Raw genomic sequence first — 18,619 nt, forward strand, 5'->3', positions numbered from 1 at the left:
ACAGGAGATTCACATCATGGACGTGCAGCCGACAAATCTGCAGCAACTGTGTAACGCTATCATGTCAATATGGACCACAATATCTGAGGAATATTTCCAGTACATTGTTGAATCTATACCTTGAAGGATTGAGGGTCCAACCCAGTACTAATAGGTGTACCTAATAAAGTGGCCGGTGAGTGTATGTTATCATTGTCAGTTTTAAGCAAAAATAATCAACAATTTTAGTAAAGAATAAAATGACTTTTATTGCTATTATGAGGAGAACTGCATGTATCAGTGTCTACCAATGTATCCATTCATCTCATCATCCCGTACAATGATAAAATAGAGTGAGTGTATTATAATTACAAGTGATGACATTTCAAACAAAGAGGAATGTCCAGCAGCACTTATTAGTCACATCCAGGTATGAAATTTGAAATGTCTTTGCCTTAAAGGATGTATCAAATCCAAACATCTACTAACATGAATTGCACTTGTGAACCAATCATGTAAGAAATCAGGCATCCAGATGTTTGTTGAGTCTTCTCACTTTCTCCTTCTTGTTCCGGTTCCCATGTTTTTTCCAGGGCTTTCCGGCTTGTTGTTCTGTGTTTGCTTTTCCAGCCTCAACAGGACCACTTCCAGGTTTGTAACCCATCACCATCTGTACACCCTTGGTCAGTGCCCGCACATTTGCCTATGCAAAACAAATGACAGAATATTACTACAGAGATTTAAAGTTCAAAACTATAATCAATATTTCATTCTTGTTTTCACAACAAATAAAGGTGTATTTTGATGACGCAAAGTTTGGACAACCAAATTCAGTCAGTTTTGTTGTAAAAATCTCAATAATGCCAAAAAAAAAACCCAACTTAAATTTGTGAATCTCCTGACTCGCGTATGGAGCCATGTTATTATTGTAGCTGGGGTAATCCGGGAAATTTTCATACCCCTTGGATTCTAGTGTACTCCTAGAAAATCTCAGTTTCAAGGGCTATCTAGCCCATTCCCCTTAGCCCTACACCGAGACGGCCCGTGCTACGATTGCCATTCATTAGACTGAACAGTTTATGGTTTCCCATTCCAGTCATTATTTCAGTATTATAACGTAACAATCATTTTAACATCTGTGCAGTTTTGGGACTCAAATTATGTAAATAAAAATAATTAGTTAAGCACTTTCACACACACAACTTTTTTCACATACCCACATACACAAAGAAAACATAATAGACTGTCTAATTGTAGGATTAAGTGTAATAAACTAATTCAGGACCTAAATGTTGTCTTCATAGTTAAAATTGTTTCGTAGTAAAATATAAAAAACAAACAGTAATGTGTCAAATTAAAAGGAATTACTATAGTTAAAAATAATAATAATATAGTTATAAACTGATAAACGACTTTATCTTTTACTAAACTTTTACTTTTTTATTAATTATTGACAGTTAATTTGTTGGTATTATTATGTTTGTTGCAATTATAATTACAAATGTTAATGTTGGGCAGTAGTGTCGCTACAAGTAGTGATGCTACTAGCTTATCTACATTTCTCAGTAGCGTGGCAGTAGCGTCACTACTCTCTAAATCAAATAGCTTTTCAGTAGCGAAGCTGTTTTATAGCGCAGTTGCGTTCACACAAGCTGCATTTACAGATCGCGCATCAATAAGTGATGGGACCGACATTCACGGAGCTGTGAGGCTGGTGTATAGCCGATGAAAGTAAATCCACATGATGGCGAAAATGACTATTTCTTCTTCTTCCTGTTTTACGATGTTCAACAACAAAGTTTTTGGTGCGTTACTGCCACCCTTTTTTTGTTTTAGCTGTTATATACTCAAAATGTGTTTCTGTTTAGTACAGCATATTGTTTACAGTAAATAATTGATCTGAACTATTATGCCTTATATGTTTCATTGACAGTTTTATTGATCACTAAGATATCATTGACTTGGATTTAAGTTGCTTCAATATAAAAATGAAAATTGTAAAAATAGCTTAGATGCAGCTAAGCTACTTTTGCCATGTAGCTTTTAGCTAAGCTTGCTACATTTCCCATGGGGGAAAAAGTAGAGTAGCTAATAGCTTAGCTCATATCATTATTCAAGTAGCTTGCCCAACACTAATAACTTCCACAAATGACCAGTACTTTATGGTTTGAAAACAATATATTACTTACAATAACTTACTATAGTATTTGATGTAAGAAATCATTAATAAAAGTTATTAGAAAATTAAGCAAATAAATACTATTCAATCGCTGGAGTAAAATATTAATATAGTGTTATACATTCATTAAATGTGAAAAGATTTTTGTTACATATAAAGATGTATTATAGCCTATATTTATATACATTATAATGAATTCATTATATTAATTAATCCTGTCCAATTTAGATTGTTCATATATCTCTGTAAAATGTTTCAGCATGGCCAGCAAACAAGTATCTGCTATATTGACTCTATGATGACTGATAGAAAACTGTTCAGTCTATTATGTTGGATGGCGATCTGACACAATGTTCCCCATTCGCCCGTCTCCATCACTATATTTGTGAAATAGTATACACTATTGTTTATTGTGTACAATACTTGTCAACAATATATATAAAAATATATTGATGACGATGTCCGAGAGGACGTTAATTACAATAACATCGGTCATAACAATACATGGTTTGCCTAGATCGTGTGCTGGATGTTGTGTGCCTGAAACGTGAGTGAGTCTGCAGCTAGATATTACTGTATCTTGTGGAGAAGCAGCAGCGCTGTTTTATCAGACTAAATTACATTTTAGGATGCTTCAATGTGCAGTCTAATAAAACATACAACATATTAAAGCATCATTGATGTTCTTCTATTTTCTTTAAAACCGAACCGGAAATGGTGGATTTATGATGTCCAAATTGCTTATTTCTCTGTATTTGAACATTCATCAATTATAGGTCAGCAAAATATAACACTGTTTATGAGGTTTTGAGATATTTTAATGAACAAATATTTTATATTGTGCAATTAAGTAGCCTGACAATGTCAGAAAGCACTGATGGGTTGAATCTTACTTGATGAAAAAACTGTTTATCCACTGTGTTTTCTATGCGTTTCACTTTTGATGGTTTGCCACCACTGCCATCGATCTGTTCGGCTTCTGTTATCCGCATGGCAAACTTGGCGTGCTGAGGCTGGAAGTCTTCAGGATCGATGTGAGGTGGAGGATGGCAGTAGAGGAGTTTGCCCTGCAACAATTCAGGTAAGAACGAATTAGCATCTCCAATTATTTTTTTATCATAATATCCAGGCCCTGTTTACACCTGGAATTAAAATGCATTTTGTTCATTTAGATTAATAGTTCACATTGAAGACACATTCCTGTTTACACCTGGTGTTTAATCCTCAATCCAATCTCTTTAGTTCATATTCCTGTCAACCATTTGTAAAAAACTCAAAACATTTAAGATCATTTACACAATTATTTTAATGTTATCCACTTGTGAGCGATTTGACAAAACTATATCTTAAATTAAAAAATGCCTCAGAGCTAGTAGTCCCTACAATAAAGGTGCACTTACACTGACATAGTCTTTTAAAACATATCGAGCAGATCTTGATTGGTCTGGCTGTCCGTGTGCTGTCATAAAGCCTCTCATATCTGTACGAAGAGAACAAAATTATTGAAAGATATTAAATAAAAGTTAAGCATGATGTAAAATATTAGAGTGGGTGGTCTTGAAAGCCTCATTTGGGGGTTTCAGTGAAAAAAAATATTTCCAAGATTTACAAAAAGCATACTGAAACGGTGTTTTTGAACTTGATGTTATTGGTTAGGAATTTGTAAAAGTTCTACTTTCATGGGATTCAACAAGTGATGGGAAATCATGCTGCATGATTTATCCAAGTTAGCAGTAGTCAAATAATTTGTACACTTATCATTTACTTAATGCCCAAAAATTATTTCTAAAACCATATTTAATCAGTGTTGTTAGAAGATTATTTACACCTTCCCACCATTGACATTGCAACCTAAATTGTGTTGGTTCATTCACTTCCCTATTTAGTAAATCTACCTCCCGATTTTTGTCTTGCAAATTGAGAATACACCTTAGACCTCCCTCACACATACTCTGACATTGTTTTTTTTTAATTATGTGAAAAGAACATACATGCTTGATTTGACAGACATGGTGAAAGACTTTCCACTTTTCCCTTTTAAACTTTTGGAACAAGACAATAAAACATTTATAAATAATGAAATAATAATAAATCGCATGACTTAATAGTAAGAATAATAACAGCGACAATAGTAAATAAAAAGGAGTAAATAATAATAATTAATAAATAAAAACATAATAAAAAAGGGGGAAAAATTAAAAGAAGGGAGGAAAAGGTTGGAGGATGTGATGCCAGTGAATTAGATAGAAACAATCGGTGGACAAACTCAGGAGCAATTGAAAGTGAGTTATGAGGGGTTGCCATTTATCATAAAAAGATCCAAAACTGGCAAACCATAACTGGCAAACCAAAAACATTGGATCTTTTCTACCTTCAAAAAATACACAGTGTCCACTAGCAACTGTAAAAAAAAAACTTAATGGTTCAGTAGATTTCCAAAGAAATAAGATAAGAGGTAAAGACAAGTACCTCTAACTGTTTACATGTAAATCGGGTCCAATCCTTGGGGACACCAAAAAGCTGCTTTGGTTTTGAACATTTTTAGCATAGTTTCAAAATAATTATTCCAGTAGTTTTGTAGTACTGGGCAGAAAAATAACATATGACTTAGAGAGTAGCATGTAACACTTGTCATCCACATTTGGATAAAGTTATGCTGGTTAAATAAGGTTCTTCAATTTGGTTACAACAAAGTTACAAAAGCATGTTCAGAATTGCAGCACACTGGTTAAAAATTGTTAGGTAACACTTTAAATAAACGGTTCATCACTTATTGTTAGTTAATGAACTTACTAACATGAACAAATTATTAGCAATCCATTTATTTGGGTAATTTAATAATGAATTAGTTAACGTTAAACTACAATTAATAAATGCACAACAAGATTATACATACTTAATGTTAGTAAATACATTAACTAATAGACCATTATTCTAAAGTGCTACCAATTGTTATGCTACCGTTAACAACTGTAACCTTCAACAAATTTTCACTACTTACATCTGATAGATGTGCAAGCAGGAAGTATGTAAACGGTTCAAAGCAATCTAATTTTTCATTAAAAAATGTCTTGCCTACAGCCAACAACACATTTTTAGAGCTTCCAGAAAAAAGACGGTCACAATTGTGACCTATGTGATGTGTACATTGTGCAAAGTGAACTGACATCCGTATGCCATAAGCAGCTCCTCATAGGTAGGCGGCCGATCAGGGTCCTCGTCCTCCCTCGGTCTGATGATGTTGATTCCGTAAGTCCCCTCCAGCACATTTCGAGGGATATTCTGACATACGTATTTGTGCTAAGGACAAAATCCAAACTTTTCAGATTTTTGGTAACTCATTGATAACAAAAATTCTTACGTACTACCAATCAAAATGTTTAGGGTTAGTAAAATGGATCATGCAGCTTTACAGTAGTGTATGTGTTGCGATCAAGTTTAAAAATGCAACTGTCACAATCAATGCAGCGTAAAAGGTTATCAAAGAGATGGCTGGCACGTGATCTCTCATCTGATCGATGGGTAGGATCCCGCTGCAGATCATCTCAGCTTTGGTGGACACAAATGAAGGCATGACCAGTCCAGGACAATCACACAGGCAAAGACCGGGTTCAACAAACAGAGTCTGAAACATATAGGCAAACAAACACCAGAAGTCAGAAAGAATAAACTGAACTTGTAATTACAACATGCTTTACATCACTTTGTTTTGGAAGCTATTGGTATACAATGAGTTGGCTACTTTAAAATAAAAAGCCTCTAAATCTGAAGGGACAAACAATTTCAAGGATTCATTTTTAAAACTCTACTTCCTTAATAATAATTTGAAAAAACTCACCTGAAAGTGCTTTGTGTGTCCAGGTGTTGCCGAAACTGAGACTTTTTTATTCCTAAAGATGGTGTTGATGGTGGAGCTTTTCCCAACATTTGGATATCCAACCTTGCAGAGAATTTAGAGTTAGAATATTAACAGTTCTGATGGAAAACAGCAAACATGTTTGATATATTGTAGAATCATCTGTGATAAAATCCTAATGATGTGAGAGATAGTATTATTGAGAATGTCACCAGCTTTGTAAATAAAACAATCAAGAGTTAAGAAAAGCATAAAATATGCTTCAATGAGTTTTTTTACATTTGTAAGATATGATGTTTATAATATTTCACAATGATTTTTTACAAAACTTCAGATCACAAATGTAATACTGATTTTATACAGCAGCAACAGTTCAATAAACAAAAGTTCTTCATTTTAAGTAACACAAACTTGTGCTTGATTTTCCAGTTCCAAGGTCAGAACAAACCCTTTGCAACATTGCAGTGATCCTAAATGAATTGGTTTTTGTAATGGAAATTCATTTTTAGATGAGCTTTATATGTTAGAAACTTGACTAAGACTCATTATTACATGTGTGTGTATCTGTGTTCTCCATATGTTCATTATAAAACCTATGTGTACATTTTTATAGATAACTATATTTCTTTAGGTGAAAGCTTTTTCATTATCCTAAGAAGGATGTGTGGTTGTTATGAGCACGAACAGCAGAAGACGCCTGACGTAATTGTAGATGAGGCCTTATTGGGAGTTGACCTCGTAGAAGCAGTACAAACCAGATAAAAGGGTGAACACACTTTGCTTTAGTATCTCACTCTGCAGAAACTGTTGTTGCTGTATGACTGTGATCTTCTTTATAAAGAATAAAACTTGTAAAAGACATCCCGGGTAAGACTTTGTTTCTTGACCACTGAGAGAGCCTCCTTAGAGAAAATAGCCACTACAGTTTTCCTCAATGAATAGAATATGCATATCATTAAATGATTCATTCATTCATCATGGCTTGCCTTCACAGCCATTTAGAACAAGTCATTTAAATGAATAATTAAAAAAAGCACTTGTAAAAGGGATAGTTTATTAAAAAAAAAGAATTCTATCATCATTTACTCATCATCCACTTGTTCCAAACCTGATTGAGTTTCTTTCTTCTGTTGAACACAAAAGAAAGATGAAGATCACCAGGAAAAAAAGCAGCTGTTGACTTCCATAGTATTTTCTGTTCCTCCTTTAGAAGTCAATGGCTGCTTTTTCTCATCATTCTTCAATATATCTTTCTTTTGTGTTTTGTGTCTCGGAATAAAGAAAAAAAGAAAAGTTTATATTGACTGAAGTGTGAGGAAATTGTCATTTTCAGGTGAACTATCAGGGACAGGGACTTCACACCTATTGGTGGTTTTAGGCTCAATCCCAATTCTACCCCTTAGCACTTCCCCTTACCCCTACTTTTGCGCGTTCACATGAAGAGGTAGGGGTGTCCCAATTCTCTTTAGCTCGAAGGCGTAGTGCTAAGGGGGAAGGGGTGTATAGCCCTTTGAACAGAGATTTTTCAGGAGCACATTCGAAACAAAGGGGTAAGAAAATTTCCCAGAATACACCAGCCACAACAGCAGTAAAGCTGCACCCAGAAGTAAGGAGATCCACAAATTAGTATTTTGTGTCATTATTATGAATTTTTACAACAAACAAGCACATGTTTTAACACATTCATAACTGCATTTGTGTTTTACCGTCATGGTTTTAAAAAAAATGCTAAAATTAAAAACACTAAACTGCGCAATCTATAATCCATAATCAAAACACCTGTACAACAGTCCCACAGCATACAGACACTCGATTACACTTGAATACCCTGTGAGTACGTTTTAGTGTCTGGGAATGAGCTTTTTACAATGTCTGCTATAATGTTAATGTTGTTTTTGTGTGTTTACATAGATGAATATGGCCACTGTGTAAATGCACAGTACAGTTTCTATCTTATTGCCACATTATATCGCTATGATAACATAATATATGTCTTCAGTGATTTCCTGAAGATAAAAAGACAAACTACCAGCATAAAACACACTCTGCATTCTTAAAATAAAAGTATTGTGCTATTGTTTTGTTCAAATCACACAACCTTATTGTAGATATGTAATTTAAACTCACCAGTCCAACTGTGATTTGTCCATCTTTGCATGTCGGTCCAGAATGCACAGACTTAAACATTTCCAGCAGCTCATTTTTGCGTAACAAGCGGCTGGAGTTATAGAAAGATGAAGTCGCTGTGGATTCTGGGTTCTCCTCAGCGTGATCTTCATCTCCTGATTCCTCAGAGCATGTTTGCCATTCGCTCTCATCAACACAGATTCTTTCATCTTCACCTTCCTCTTCTTCATCTTGCTCATTCTCATCTTTCTCTTCATTTGGTGAAGAGCTATTTTCCTCATGATGATCTGTGGCATTTTTGGAGGCTGTTTCCTCTTCTGTATCACTCTGATCTTCCTGGTCCATCGCATCTTCTCCCTGAACCATTAAACATGGACGTGAAACAGAATAATACTTACATAAAAACGGAACTAAAACCATACTACTACTTGATGAATTAAGTCATCATAGACACAAACAAATAAATAAATATTGAACAAATATTATAAATAAATATTATTATTAACACTAAAATTAAAATTTCAAATAAAAAATAACAATTAGTTTAAATTATCTTAGTTTAAATTTTAAAAAATGGTATTGTGTTGTCCAGAACTAATAGAAAGACAAAAACAACAACAAAAACAAGTAATGATTTTACAATTTTTGAAAAAAAAAAAAAAACGACTTCAGTTTTTAAAAAGGACAAAAATTACCAAAACACTGATACAAATGAAATCCTACCATGCATTTTCAGATTTTAATCAAAGTAAAACAGAGTCATATTTTACCCTCTCCTCTGCCTCGAGTCGTTGTGCCTCAGCCAAAGCAGACCAGAACACAGCTCTGATGCCCTCTTTCTGAAAATATCGAGCCCAGGCTCTCCGTTGTTCTCTAGTCAGCAGATCAGCTTTGTTCAATAGAAGCATGTTTACTTTGTGAACAGACACCTCTTTTACATATTTTTCCTGACGGAGATAGAAATGGATAAATAATTCAAATGTGAACAGTTATGAATTGATTTGTTTTGCGCCTAATGTCCTCATTACTTACAAGATCAGGACATCGGAACAGAAGAGGGTTTCTGGCATCAACGATCTGAACCACAACATCACTGAAAGTAAAGCAAAAAATATATATATTTTCAGGTCCCATTTAAGATCCCTAATTTTTGTCAATCTCATCCCAAAAATACTATTAAAGATACTTTAAAAATGTCTAAAATGTCAGTTTCAGGGGTAGTTGAAGACAGCAAATGCATTCAGACAGCCACAACAGACCAGAACATCCCAACACCAGTGATGGCCACTTTCAAAACACAGCTTTATAAAGCTTCAAAACCTTTAGAACTCTTTTGTTTCGAATCAGTGATTCTAATCAAATTGGCATAGTCACATGATTTCAGTAAACGATGCATTGCTACAACATAACTGTTTCAAAACATTTAGAAAATGTAACATTTCTCTGCTTAGGGGGATTTTCATGAATACCCTAAAATCTACATGAATATTTGCCAGTGGTGAATTGCTGAACAGGTTTAATAGTTTTTACCTGATCTCCGATCAGTTTTATGGATTTGTAGACTTTAAATGACATTTGTAAAATGAAAAGGAATAATAGTCAATACAACAGAACCACCAATTTAAGCTTTGAAATGTATAAAAGGGCACATATTATGCAGACACGTAATAATTTACAATATTAAATGATAAGCTGAGTCCATTTTTAGGCTTTACTTTTTTAAAAAGTCAATTATAATGCATGTTTTGCATTTGAGTTTTTTCACATTTAGGCAGTTTTGACCACCAGGTGACTCTAGCATGTGCTGTTTCGAACCCATCACTAGGAATCTGCGCGTAAAAAATTCTGCAGATTTCCCGCAGATTTTTAGTCTATTATTAATTCTGTTTATTTACTTGAGTAAATGTGTAAATCTGAATTTATTCAGTTTTATTCAGTAATTTATTACTTTTTATTTAATATATTAAGGTTTTAGTTATGATACGTCGCTGGATACTCCCAAAATAATTCCGCAGAAATCCGCAGATTTTTACCAAAATTCTCCGCAGAAATAGCAAAAAATGTCCGCAGATTATGTCTGGCCCTGCCCATCACAAGCCAAAGACATTAGTAAAAGGTGTAAAAGTAATGCACTGTGGATGCATTTAAACATTGAAAATATATGTTTCAGACAGAAACAGCCCCTAATATGCAATCATTAGTGTGACCAGATAGTAAAATATACAAATAAAACAACTTCAGTACAAGCCAAACAAAAGCTCACCTTCTCTCAATAACTCTCCACAGTTGCCTCCAAAAATCGAGATTTCTCTCAAAAGGGGTGAGAATCAACTTCTGCTCCTCTTCCAACCTATAACAGAAAGTGCATTTAGTCACAAACATTATCATCTTTCTTAATTTGCTAATATTTGGACTGAACATTTAAGTCATTCACCGAGCCAGATCTCTTCTCCATGTGAGGAAACTGTCTTTCTCAGTTTGCTGTAGAACTTCAGGACTTGTGCTCTCATCCCAAGGAGGTCTGAGGAGACAAAGCACAATGTTGAAAACATCTGCTTTTGCATTGTTTTGCATCCATGATAAACTTTAATATAGGTAAGGAAAAAATGCATATTATAAGACATCAGAATACCTTCGGGGGATTCGCAGAAGCTGTTTGTTTTCCTCATGGAGTTTCTTTAGCCGCCTGGACTCCTCAGAGGAAAGCAAGCCAGCTCTTGCTTCAGCTGGGACAAACTTTATATTGAGCTTCTCTGCAAAACAATGACATATCTTTATATATTGTTCTATAGCTGACAGTGCTATAGTTTTGTGTCCTTGTTACATATTACATGTACTTACTACAATAATACAGTAAATTATGCATAAATAAATGCTAACCCATATGGTCAATTTTCAATTAATTTTAATTACTCAGTACTTAAATCACCACAGCTTAAATTAAACCATATTTCTTTATTATTTTTAATAAACCACTTTCTTTTTTTTTTTTTTTGCGATTTTTTTGTGTCAATAGACACACACACACACACACACACACACACACACACATTACTAAGATCTGTTGGGGGGGGACCCCTAAAAATGTAATATATTGTTTATTATATTTTATGGAGATGCAATCGATCTAACATTATAAATTCTTTCCAAATAGAGATATGAAGTCATCTGGTGGGATTGTATTGATATCTCTATATATCTCAAAATAAAAAAAAATACTGCAATGTTAGAATTTTTCAATATTGTGCAGCCCTAATTTAAACACATTAATGTATATTTTAATAAATTCATTTAAATATAATATATTGAGTTAATAGATTTGAAACAAATCAACACCTACCTGCAACAAATTCAGTTCCAGCAAGTTCGGCTGTGGCCAGAAAGTCGTCCAGGGAGCTCTGCTCAGTGACAGACTGCAGGTTGAGCCGACCCCAATCATATCCATCATTCAGCTCGCTGGTGTGAAGCTAAACACACGACACAATTAATATACAGTTGAAATCAGAATTATTAGCCCCCCTGTTGATTTTTTCCCCCAATTTCTGTTAACCGGAGAGAAGATTTTTTTTAAATATATATTTTGAAACATAATAGTTTTAATAACTCATTTCTAGAAACTGATTTATTTTATCTTTGCCATGATGACAGTAAATAATACAGCTTAAAGTGACATTAAAAAGCTTAACTAGGTTAATTGGGTTATTTGGCAGGTTATGGTAATTAGTCAAGTTATTGTATAACAGTGATTTGTTCTGTAGATCGAAAAAAAAATAGAGCTTAAAGGGGCTTAATATTTTTTCCTTAAAATGGTGTTTAAGAAAATAAAAACTGTTTTTATTGTAGCCAAAATAAAACAAATAATACTTTCTCCAGAAGAAAAAATATTATCATACATACTGTGAAAATGTCCTTGCTCTGTTAACATCACTTGGGAAATATTTTAAAAAGAAAAAAATTCTAGGGGGACTAATATTTCTGACTTCAACTGTACATCGTATTGTTTATTATATTAGACATCATGTGTTGAAAAAAAATCTTCTGGCGTGCAAGAACTCCAATATACGGTCTGAAGAAGAATATTATATTTTATAAAATATAACTAATCTTATTATAAGATAAAATCTTGTAGCCCATATGCACTTGTCATCATTTACTTGTTTTAAACCTTTATAAGTTTCCTACCTTCTGTTGAATACAAAACAAGATAAACTGAATAAAGTTGAAAGCCTGTAATCATTGACATCCATCCATAGCATGAAAAAAAACTGTATAACGTTAGAAGTCAGTGGTTACAGGTTTCCAGCTTTCTTCACAATATCTTCTTTTATTCTCACTATTTACTCACTTGAGGGTGGCTAAACAGTGAGAACATTTCATTTTAGGGCTGAACTATCCCTTAACACGCATAACTCTACTGCACTTTACATTATACGTATCGTACTCTTTTGTTATTACAATATAGAACAATCCACATTGCATTATAAATTAGGTATATTAAAAACAACACTCTAAACTAATGCTAATGCTGAAAGCCTAATTAAAACGATTTTCACATCAGACTGTCAGTGTTTCTCACCCATGTGTCGTTTCTCCTGTATCCGCGGCCTGCGTTCAGTCTCTCCTTTATTAAAGCTCTCCCCAACCCTGAACCCTCTCCACGAGTCTTCTTCTTCCCCATTTTAAACTTCTTTACACGGTTAAACGGCGATATAAACGCGTGACAGTGAGTTGTTCGTGGACATTCGAGTGGATAAACCTTCACGCGTGTGATATGTTTGTTATGGCAGAGGAAGGAAGTGACACGGAATGATCTACGAGAGGGACCACTCCTTCGCGAATGTTTAGAAGAGATGACAATTGTTGATTGTGTTCTTTATGTTCATGTCGTTTTAGTACAGTGAATATTTATTTAAATAATAGTAGAATAGACTGAGAATTGGGCGAAAATTGAAATCTTGGCCAGACTTTTGTTTTGTTCGGTGGTGTCGCGTTCAAATAGGACCGGTCAAAAACCAACTGCGTGGTTACGGATTTGCAGCCAAATACTGTTCTCTTGCAATGTTAGCATGATACCAGTAGATGTCAATACATAATAAGTTTCAGATCCACCCAAACTGTCCAGTTACATACAAGTTTTTTTTCAAAGAATTATACAATGTAGGCCTTACATGCATAAACAAGCATGAAGTAATAAAATTACAACAATAAGCAGACACAAATATAGGAAAAAAGCAACATATGATAACGACAATTGTATTTGACGTTAAAAAAATAAGTGAATAAATAAAATAAATAAAGTATAAAAGTTCATACAATATAAACCTTCAAAGGGTTGTGAAGGGGCTATAGGGTGTGAAATTCGCTGAAAAAAGTAGCTACTTTACTAGCTTTATTATTTGACAAAGTACTAAGTGATGTCTGATTGTCCTTAGTGTATGTAAATGCAGGAGTGTATGGGTGTTTCCCAGTGTTGGGTTGTGGCAGGAAGGTCATCCTCTGCGTAAAACATTTGCTGGATAAGTTGGCGGTTCATTCCGTTGTGGTGACCCCAGATTAATAAAGGGACTAAGCCGAAGAGAAAATAAATGAATGAATTTTGCAAAGCATATAAGGCTATTAACCAGGTAATGATGTGTACAATTTTCTTTAGTTACACTGAATCTAACTTTTTTAATGCAAAAAGGGTTTACATGAATATTGACATGAGAGATTCTGACATGTTTATGAGCCCAAAATAACTTTGAGTATATGCAGTTGTAGAAAATATGCTCAGTGGTTTTCTTCAGATTTATACATATCTCTGTATGTTAGGAAAGAGGCAACACCACCACCAACACCAAATTTAATAATAACACATTCATAATCATAACAATAACAACAATTATTATTATTGCTGTACATGCTGTAGAAATAATTATATTACAATATAGTAAATAGTATTGTACAATTGCTATCAGAAATAACAGAATTAAATCTTTGATTTATTAACAGATGATGTTTAACAGAGCAAGGACATTTTCACAGTATGTCTGATAATATTTTTTCTTCTGGAGAAAGTCTTATTTGTTTTATTTTGGCTTTAAAATAAACCAGTTTTTAATTTTTTAAACACAATTTTAAGGTCAAAATGATTAGCCCCTATAAGGTATATTTTTCCGATAGTCTACAGAACAAATCATCATTATACAATAACTTGCCTAACCACTCTAACCTGCTTAGTTAACCTAATTAACCTAGTTAAGCCTTTAAATGTCACTTTAAGCTGTATAGAAGTGTCTTGAAAAATATCTAGTCAAATATTATTTACTGTCATCATGGCAAAGATAAAATAAATCAGTTATTTAAAATGAGTTATTAAAACTATTATGTTTAAAAATGTGTTTAAAAAATCTCCTCGTTAAACAGAAATTGGGGGAAAAATAAACAGGGGGGTAATAATTCTGATTGAAACTGTATATATTGTTTTTATTGTTAAATGTGTATTTTCTAAAACATGCTGTTGTAATAAGGCTAATTCGAATAAGGCTAATTCGAGCCTCTGCTGGGTCAGTTTGCATTTCTGTGTGGAGTTTGCATGTTCTCCCTGCGTTCGTGTGGGTTTCCTCTGGGTGCTCCGGTTTCCCCCACAGTCCAAAGACATGTGGTACAGGTGATTTGGGTTAGCTAAATTGTCCTTAGTGTATGAATGTGTGTGTGAATGAGTGTGTGTGTGGACGTTTCCCAGAGATGGGTTGCGGCTGGAAGGGCATTCGCTGTGTAATAACGTGCTGGATAAGTTGGTGGTTCATTCTGCTATGGCGACGACGAATTAATATAGGGACTAAGCTGAAAAGTAAATGAATGAATGAATGAATGAATAAGTATTACAGTATATTATTATTAGTAGTAGTATTATTCAATCATTTTCTTTTCGGCTTAGTCCCTTTATTAATCTGGGGTCGCCACAGCTGAATGAATCGCCAACTTATCCAGCTTTGCACCCTTCCAGCTGCAACCCAACACTAGGAAACATCCATACACACCCATTGACCCGGAGGAAACCCATGCGATCAACGGGAGAACATGCAAACTCCACGCAGAAATGCAAACTGGCCCAGCCGAGGCTCGAACCTGCGGCCTTCTTGCTGCAAGGCGAACGTGCTACCCACTGCGCCTAATACTTTATTAGGCCATAGTATATGAAATAATAATAATAACGTCATGATTGCTTATGTAGACAAAAAAAAGGTCTGAGAAAAACAAGATATTTACACAATTAACACAGTTGAATAAAACATCTGATTGTGCACAAACTAAACGCGTAAGCCACGTGTTTACTTCTTGACAGCCCTGTTACAGAAATGACAGCAAAAATCCGTCTTGGTATCGTCCTCCTTCTTTCGACCCCTTCGCGTTTCCTCGTTGGTTCATTCCGCTATATAAGTCCGTGTTTCACGCTTGGACTGTACAGTGTGTGTGTTATTCAGCGATGCTGCGATCGTAGAAGCACACGCGATATTCCTCCAGTCAACGAAGCGCTCTGCAACTTCGGAAATGCCCTAAAACAAGCCGATAGATGACTAAAGCCTGCTTTGGAGTAGCAGTTAGTCGAATTAGAATCACTACAATAGACATAGCATCTCAAGACGACCAGCATGTTGCCTTGGAAGAAGAATAAATTCGAGCTGATCGAGGAAGACAAGCAGCAGTCCAAGCAGAAGGGCTATGCCGTGAGCCTCAACTACTCCGCGCTCACCTCCTTCGCCAAATCCTGCCCGGAAAGCGCGCTCAACCGAGTCGGCAGCATGTTCAAATCCAAGAGGAAAAAGGTGAAAATCACCAGCGAGGACCCTACGTATACTGTCTTGTACCTGGGGAACGCGACCACCATCCAGTCGAAAGGAGACGGATGCACGGATGTGGCTGTCAGCAAGATATGGGGCAAAAGCGAAATGGGCAAAAATGGCACAAAGATGAAGTTAACCATCAGCTCGCAGGGCATCCGAATGGTGCATGTCGACGAGAAGGCAAAGAGACCGGGACATCTGTATTTGTTGCACAGAATCACCTATTGCGTGGCAGACCCCCGGCTTCCCAAGATATTCGCTTGGATCTACCGGCACGAGATGAAGCACAAGGCGGTGATGCTGCGCTGCCACGCAGTGCTGGTCTCCAAGCCGGAGAAGGCGAAGGCGATGGCGCTGCTCCTCTACCAGACCTCCGCGACCGCCCTAGCCGAGTTTAAGAGACTCAAAAGAAGGGATGATGCCCGGCACCAGCAGCAGCAGCTGATTGGGGAGCAAACTATCCCATTGGTGCCCTTAAGGAAGCTGCTAAACGGACAGTGTTACTATAAACCCCCGGTGGAGCGCAGCAGGAGCGCGCCCAAACTGGGCTCAATCACGGAGGACCTGCTCGGGGAGGAGGAAGAGGAGAAAGCCATGCATTTTGAGTGCGAGGATATTCTGGACACTGATAGCGACTGTGTGGGAAATGGCAAGCAAGAACTGTGCCAGATTATAAACGATTTAGGCTCCATGTGTATAGGGAACGACGTGCAGACGCTGAAAGCCGACCTGAGAGTGACTCGCCTGCTGTCTGGGGAAAGCACCGGGAGCGAGTCCTCCATAGAGAGCAACAACCAGGAGACTGTTTCCGTGCCCAATGGCATCGCGGAGGGGAAAATGCAAGAAGTTGCCTGACATTGAGTGAATCTTTTAGACTGTCTCAGCAATGCTTCATGGTAATGATGATGATGATGATGCACTGCAAAAGAAAATATTGTCTTTCTTTGAGGTTTTGTCTTGCTTAAAGTACAAAATCTAAATATATTTATATCAAGAAGCATTTTCTAGACCAGTACAAATATAGTTGTGTTTTCAGAAAACAAAACAAGTCAAAATCAAGTAAATTTTCCCCTAAAACAAGTAAATTAATCACAACATAAATGTAATTTTAAGAAGCAACATGTTTTACTTGTCTAGAAAGTGCTTCTTGATTTAAAAAGGTTTAGATATTTGCTGTAGAAACAAGTAAAAACCTCTATAAGACAATCATTTTTTTTGCAGTGTGAGAGTTTTTGGGTGCATGAATGTGCCATTTCATCCACTTGACTTGAAAGCGTGCTGTTATAGGGTTCACAAATGTGAAAACCTAGTGAGCTGCCTATCTAGAAAACAACAACAACACCAACAAAAAAGATTGCAGCCTTAAGTAAAATCAGTTGTGCCAAAGTTACAAATGCACTTTTGTAACTATTTTCTGTGGCTTTACTGATTGTTGTTACATGACATGCAAACATTTTATACATAAAATGCTGTCTAGATAGACAGCTCGCTAGGTTTTTGAGACAGAAGCCATGGATGTGTTTGTGGATTTAACAGACACTCGCACAATAATCCCTCATTAGGGGTCTGGATGGAAGCACTCTGCGCAATAAGACGCTTAAAGTCTCTGCTTAACCTCTCTGTGCTGTAAGAGGTTTTTAGGAGAGATCTTGTTTACCTAATAAGTTTCCCTCACGGAAATGCTTTTCTTTTGTTCCTTATGCTTTAATGTCCTGAGATATGTAACTCGTTCGTTCTTTCTATTTCTCTTTCATTCTTTGGAAAGAAGAAGTGTCTAAACTAACTCAACAGTAAGTTACAAAACTACTTTCCTTTCAGGATGTTTCATTTGACTTTTTTTCTTTTGCACTGTGGTGGAATTCAGACAAGTATTATGCTATTATTTATGTGCAACATGGTTTTCCTATACATGTTCTTACAAACATAAACGTTTTATCTTTGCTGTGCAAAAGAAACAATTTTCCTGATGTACAGAGATGTATATGTTAAATATGTGTAAACAAAATGCATTATTTTTTAAAACGATGTGGTTTGTTTCTGTGAACACCAATAAAACAGTAAAACATATTTTAACGTCACATATTTTCTGTTATGCCAGTTAAAAAAACCATTCAGTGAGGTTATTAAGAATCATTCTTTCTTCATGCAAAGAATATATAAAAATACTAAGAACAAATTTCACTAAAGAACATTGTGTAAAATAGATACGTTCTTAAAAATAAGTTTTTCTGGCATTGATAGTTCTGAGAAAAACCTTTAAAGTACTTAGCCGTGCTCACATTTTATAAACAATTGCTCTTTTAGTCATGCGTCCTTCTGGAAAATTCACGTTGTTAATCTTTTTTTATTTGCTCAAATCTTGGCTGTATTTGTGCAAATGTGTGCCAAACATTTGCATTTTAATTGACATGTTATTATTTCACCCTAATTTAATTTAATTTACACTCGGTACAATAAAAAAAGATACACTCAGGACCTTAATGACAAAAATGTCCCCATTAAAACTCCAGGTCACACTTTATTTTGATGGTTTGTTTGTTAAATTTAAGTTACGATGCATCTACATGCCAACTAATTCTCATTAGATTATAAGTAGACTGTTAGGTTATAGTTGAGGTTAGGGTTGGTGTAAGTTGACATGTATTTGCAAAG

At 35.4% G+C, this 18,619-nt stretch overlaps 2 protein-coding genes across 2 annotated transcripts; one reads left to right on the forward strand and one right to left on the reverse strand.

The window, feature by feature from the left end:
- Positions 1-228: 228 nt before the first annotated feature.
- Positions 229-12,905, reverse strand: lsg1 (large 60S subunit nuclear export GTPase 1). The gene is given in 14 exon segments (NM_212642.1): positions 229-682; positions 3,052-3,225; positions 3,559-3,638; positions 5,326-5,449; positions 5,640-5,783; positions 5,997-6,098; positions 8,142-8,498; positions 8,912-9,088; positions 9,174-9,234; positions 10,405-10,491; positions 10,576-10,662; positions 10,774-10,894; positions 11,482-11,608; positions 12,718-12,905. Coding segments are annotated over 14 exon segments (1,923 nt in total). The 5' UTR covers positions 12,820-12,905; the 3' UTR covers positions 229-502.
- A 2,698-nt stretch (positions 12,906-15,603) lies between these two features.
- fam43a (family with sequence similarity 43 member A) lies at positions 15,604-18,034 on the forward strand. Its single transcript, NM_214705.1, has one exon. The coding sequence runs from the start codon at positions 15,776-15,778 to the stop codon at positions 16,820-16,822; it is 1,047 nt and encodes a 348-aa protein (NP_999870.1). The 5' UTR covers positions 15,604-15,775; the 3' UTR covers positions 16,823-18,034.
- The last annotated feature ends 585 nt before the right edge of the window (positions 18,035-18,619 follow it).

Source organism: Danio rerio, chromosome 11 (assembly GCF_049306965.1).
Source record: "Danio rerio strain Tuebingen ecotype United States chromosome 11, GRCz12tu, whole genome shotgun sequence".
Classification (NCBI taxonomy): Eukaryota; Metazoa; Chordata; class Actinopteri; order Cypriniformes; family Danionidae; genus Danio; species Danio rerio.

Bases quoted from the DNA above. Each gene is read 5' to 3' on its own strand.
- fam43a (NM_214705.1), top strand. From the start codon at position 15,776: ATGTTGCCTTGGAAGAAGAATAAATTCGAGCTGATCGAGGAAGACAAG.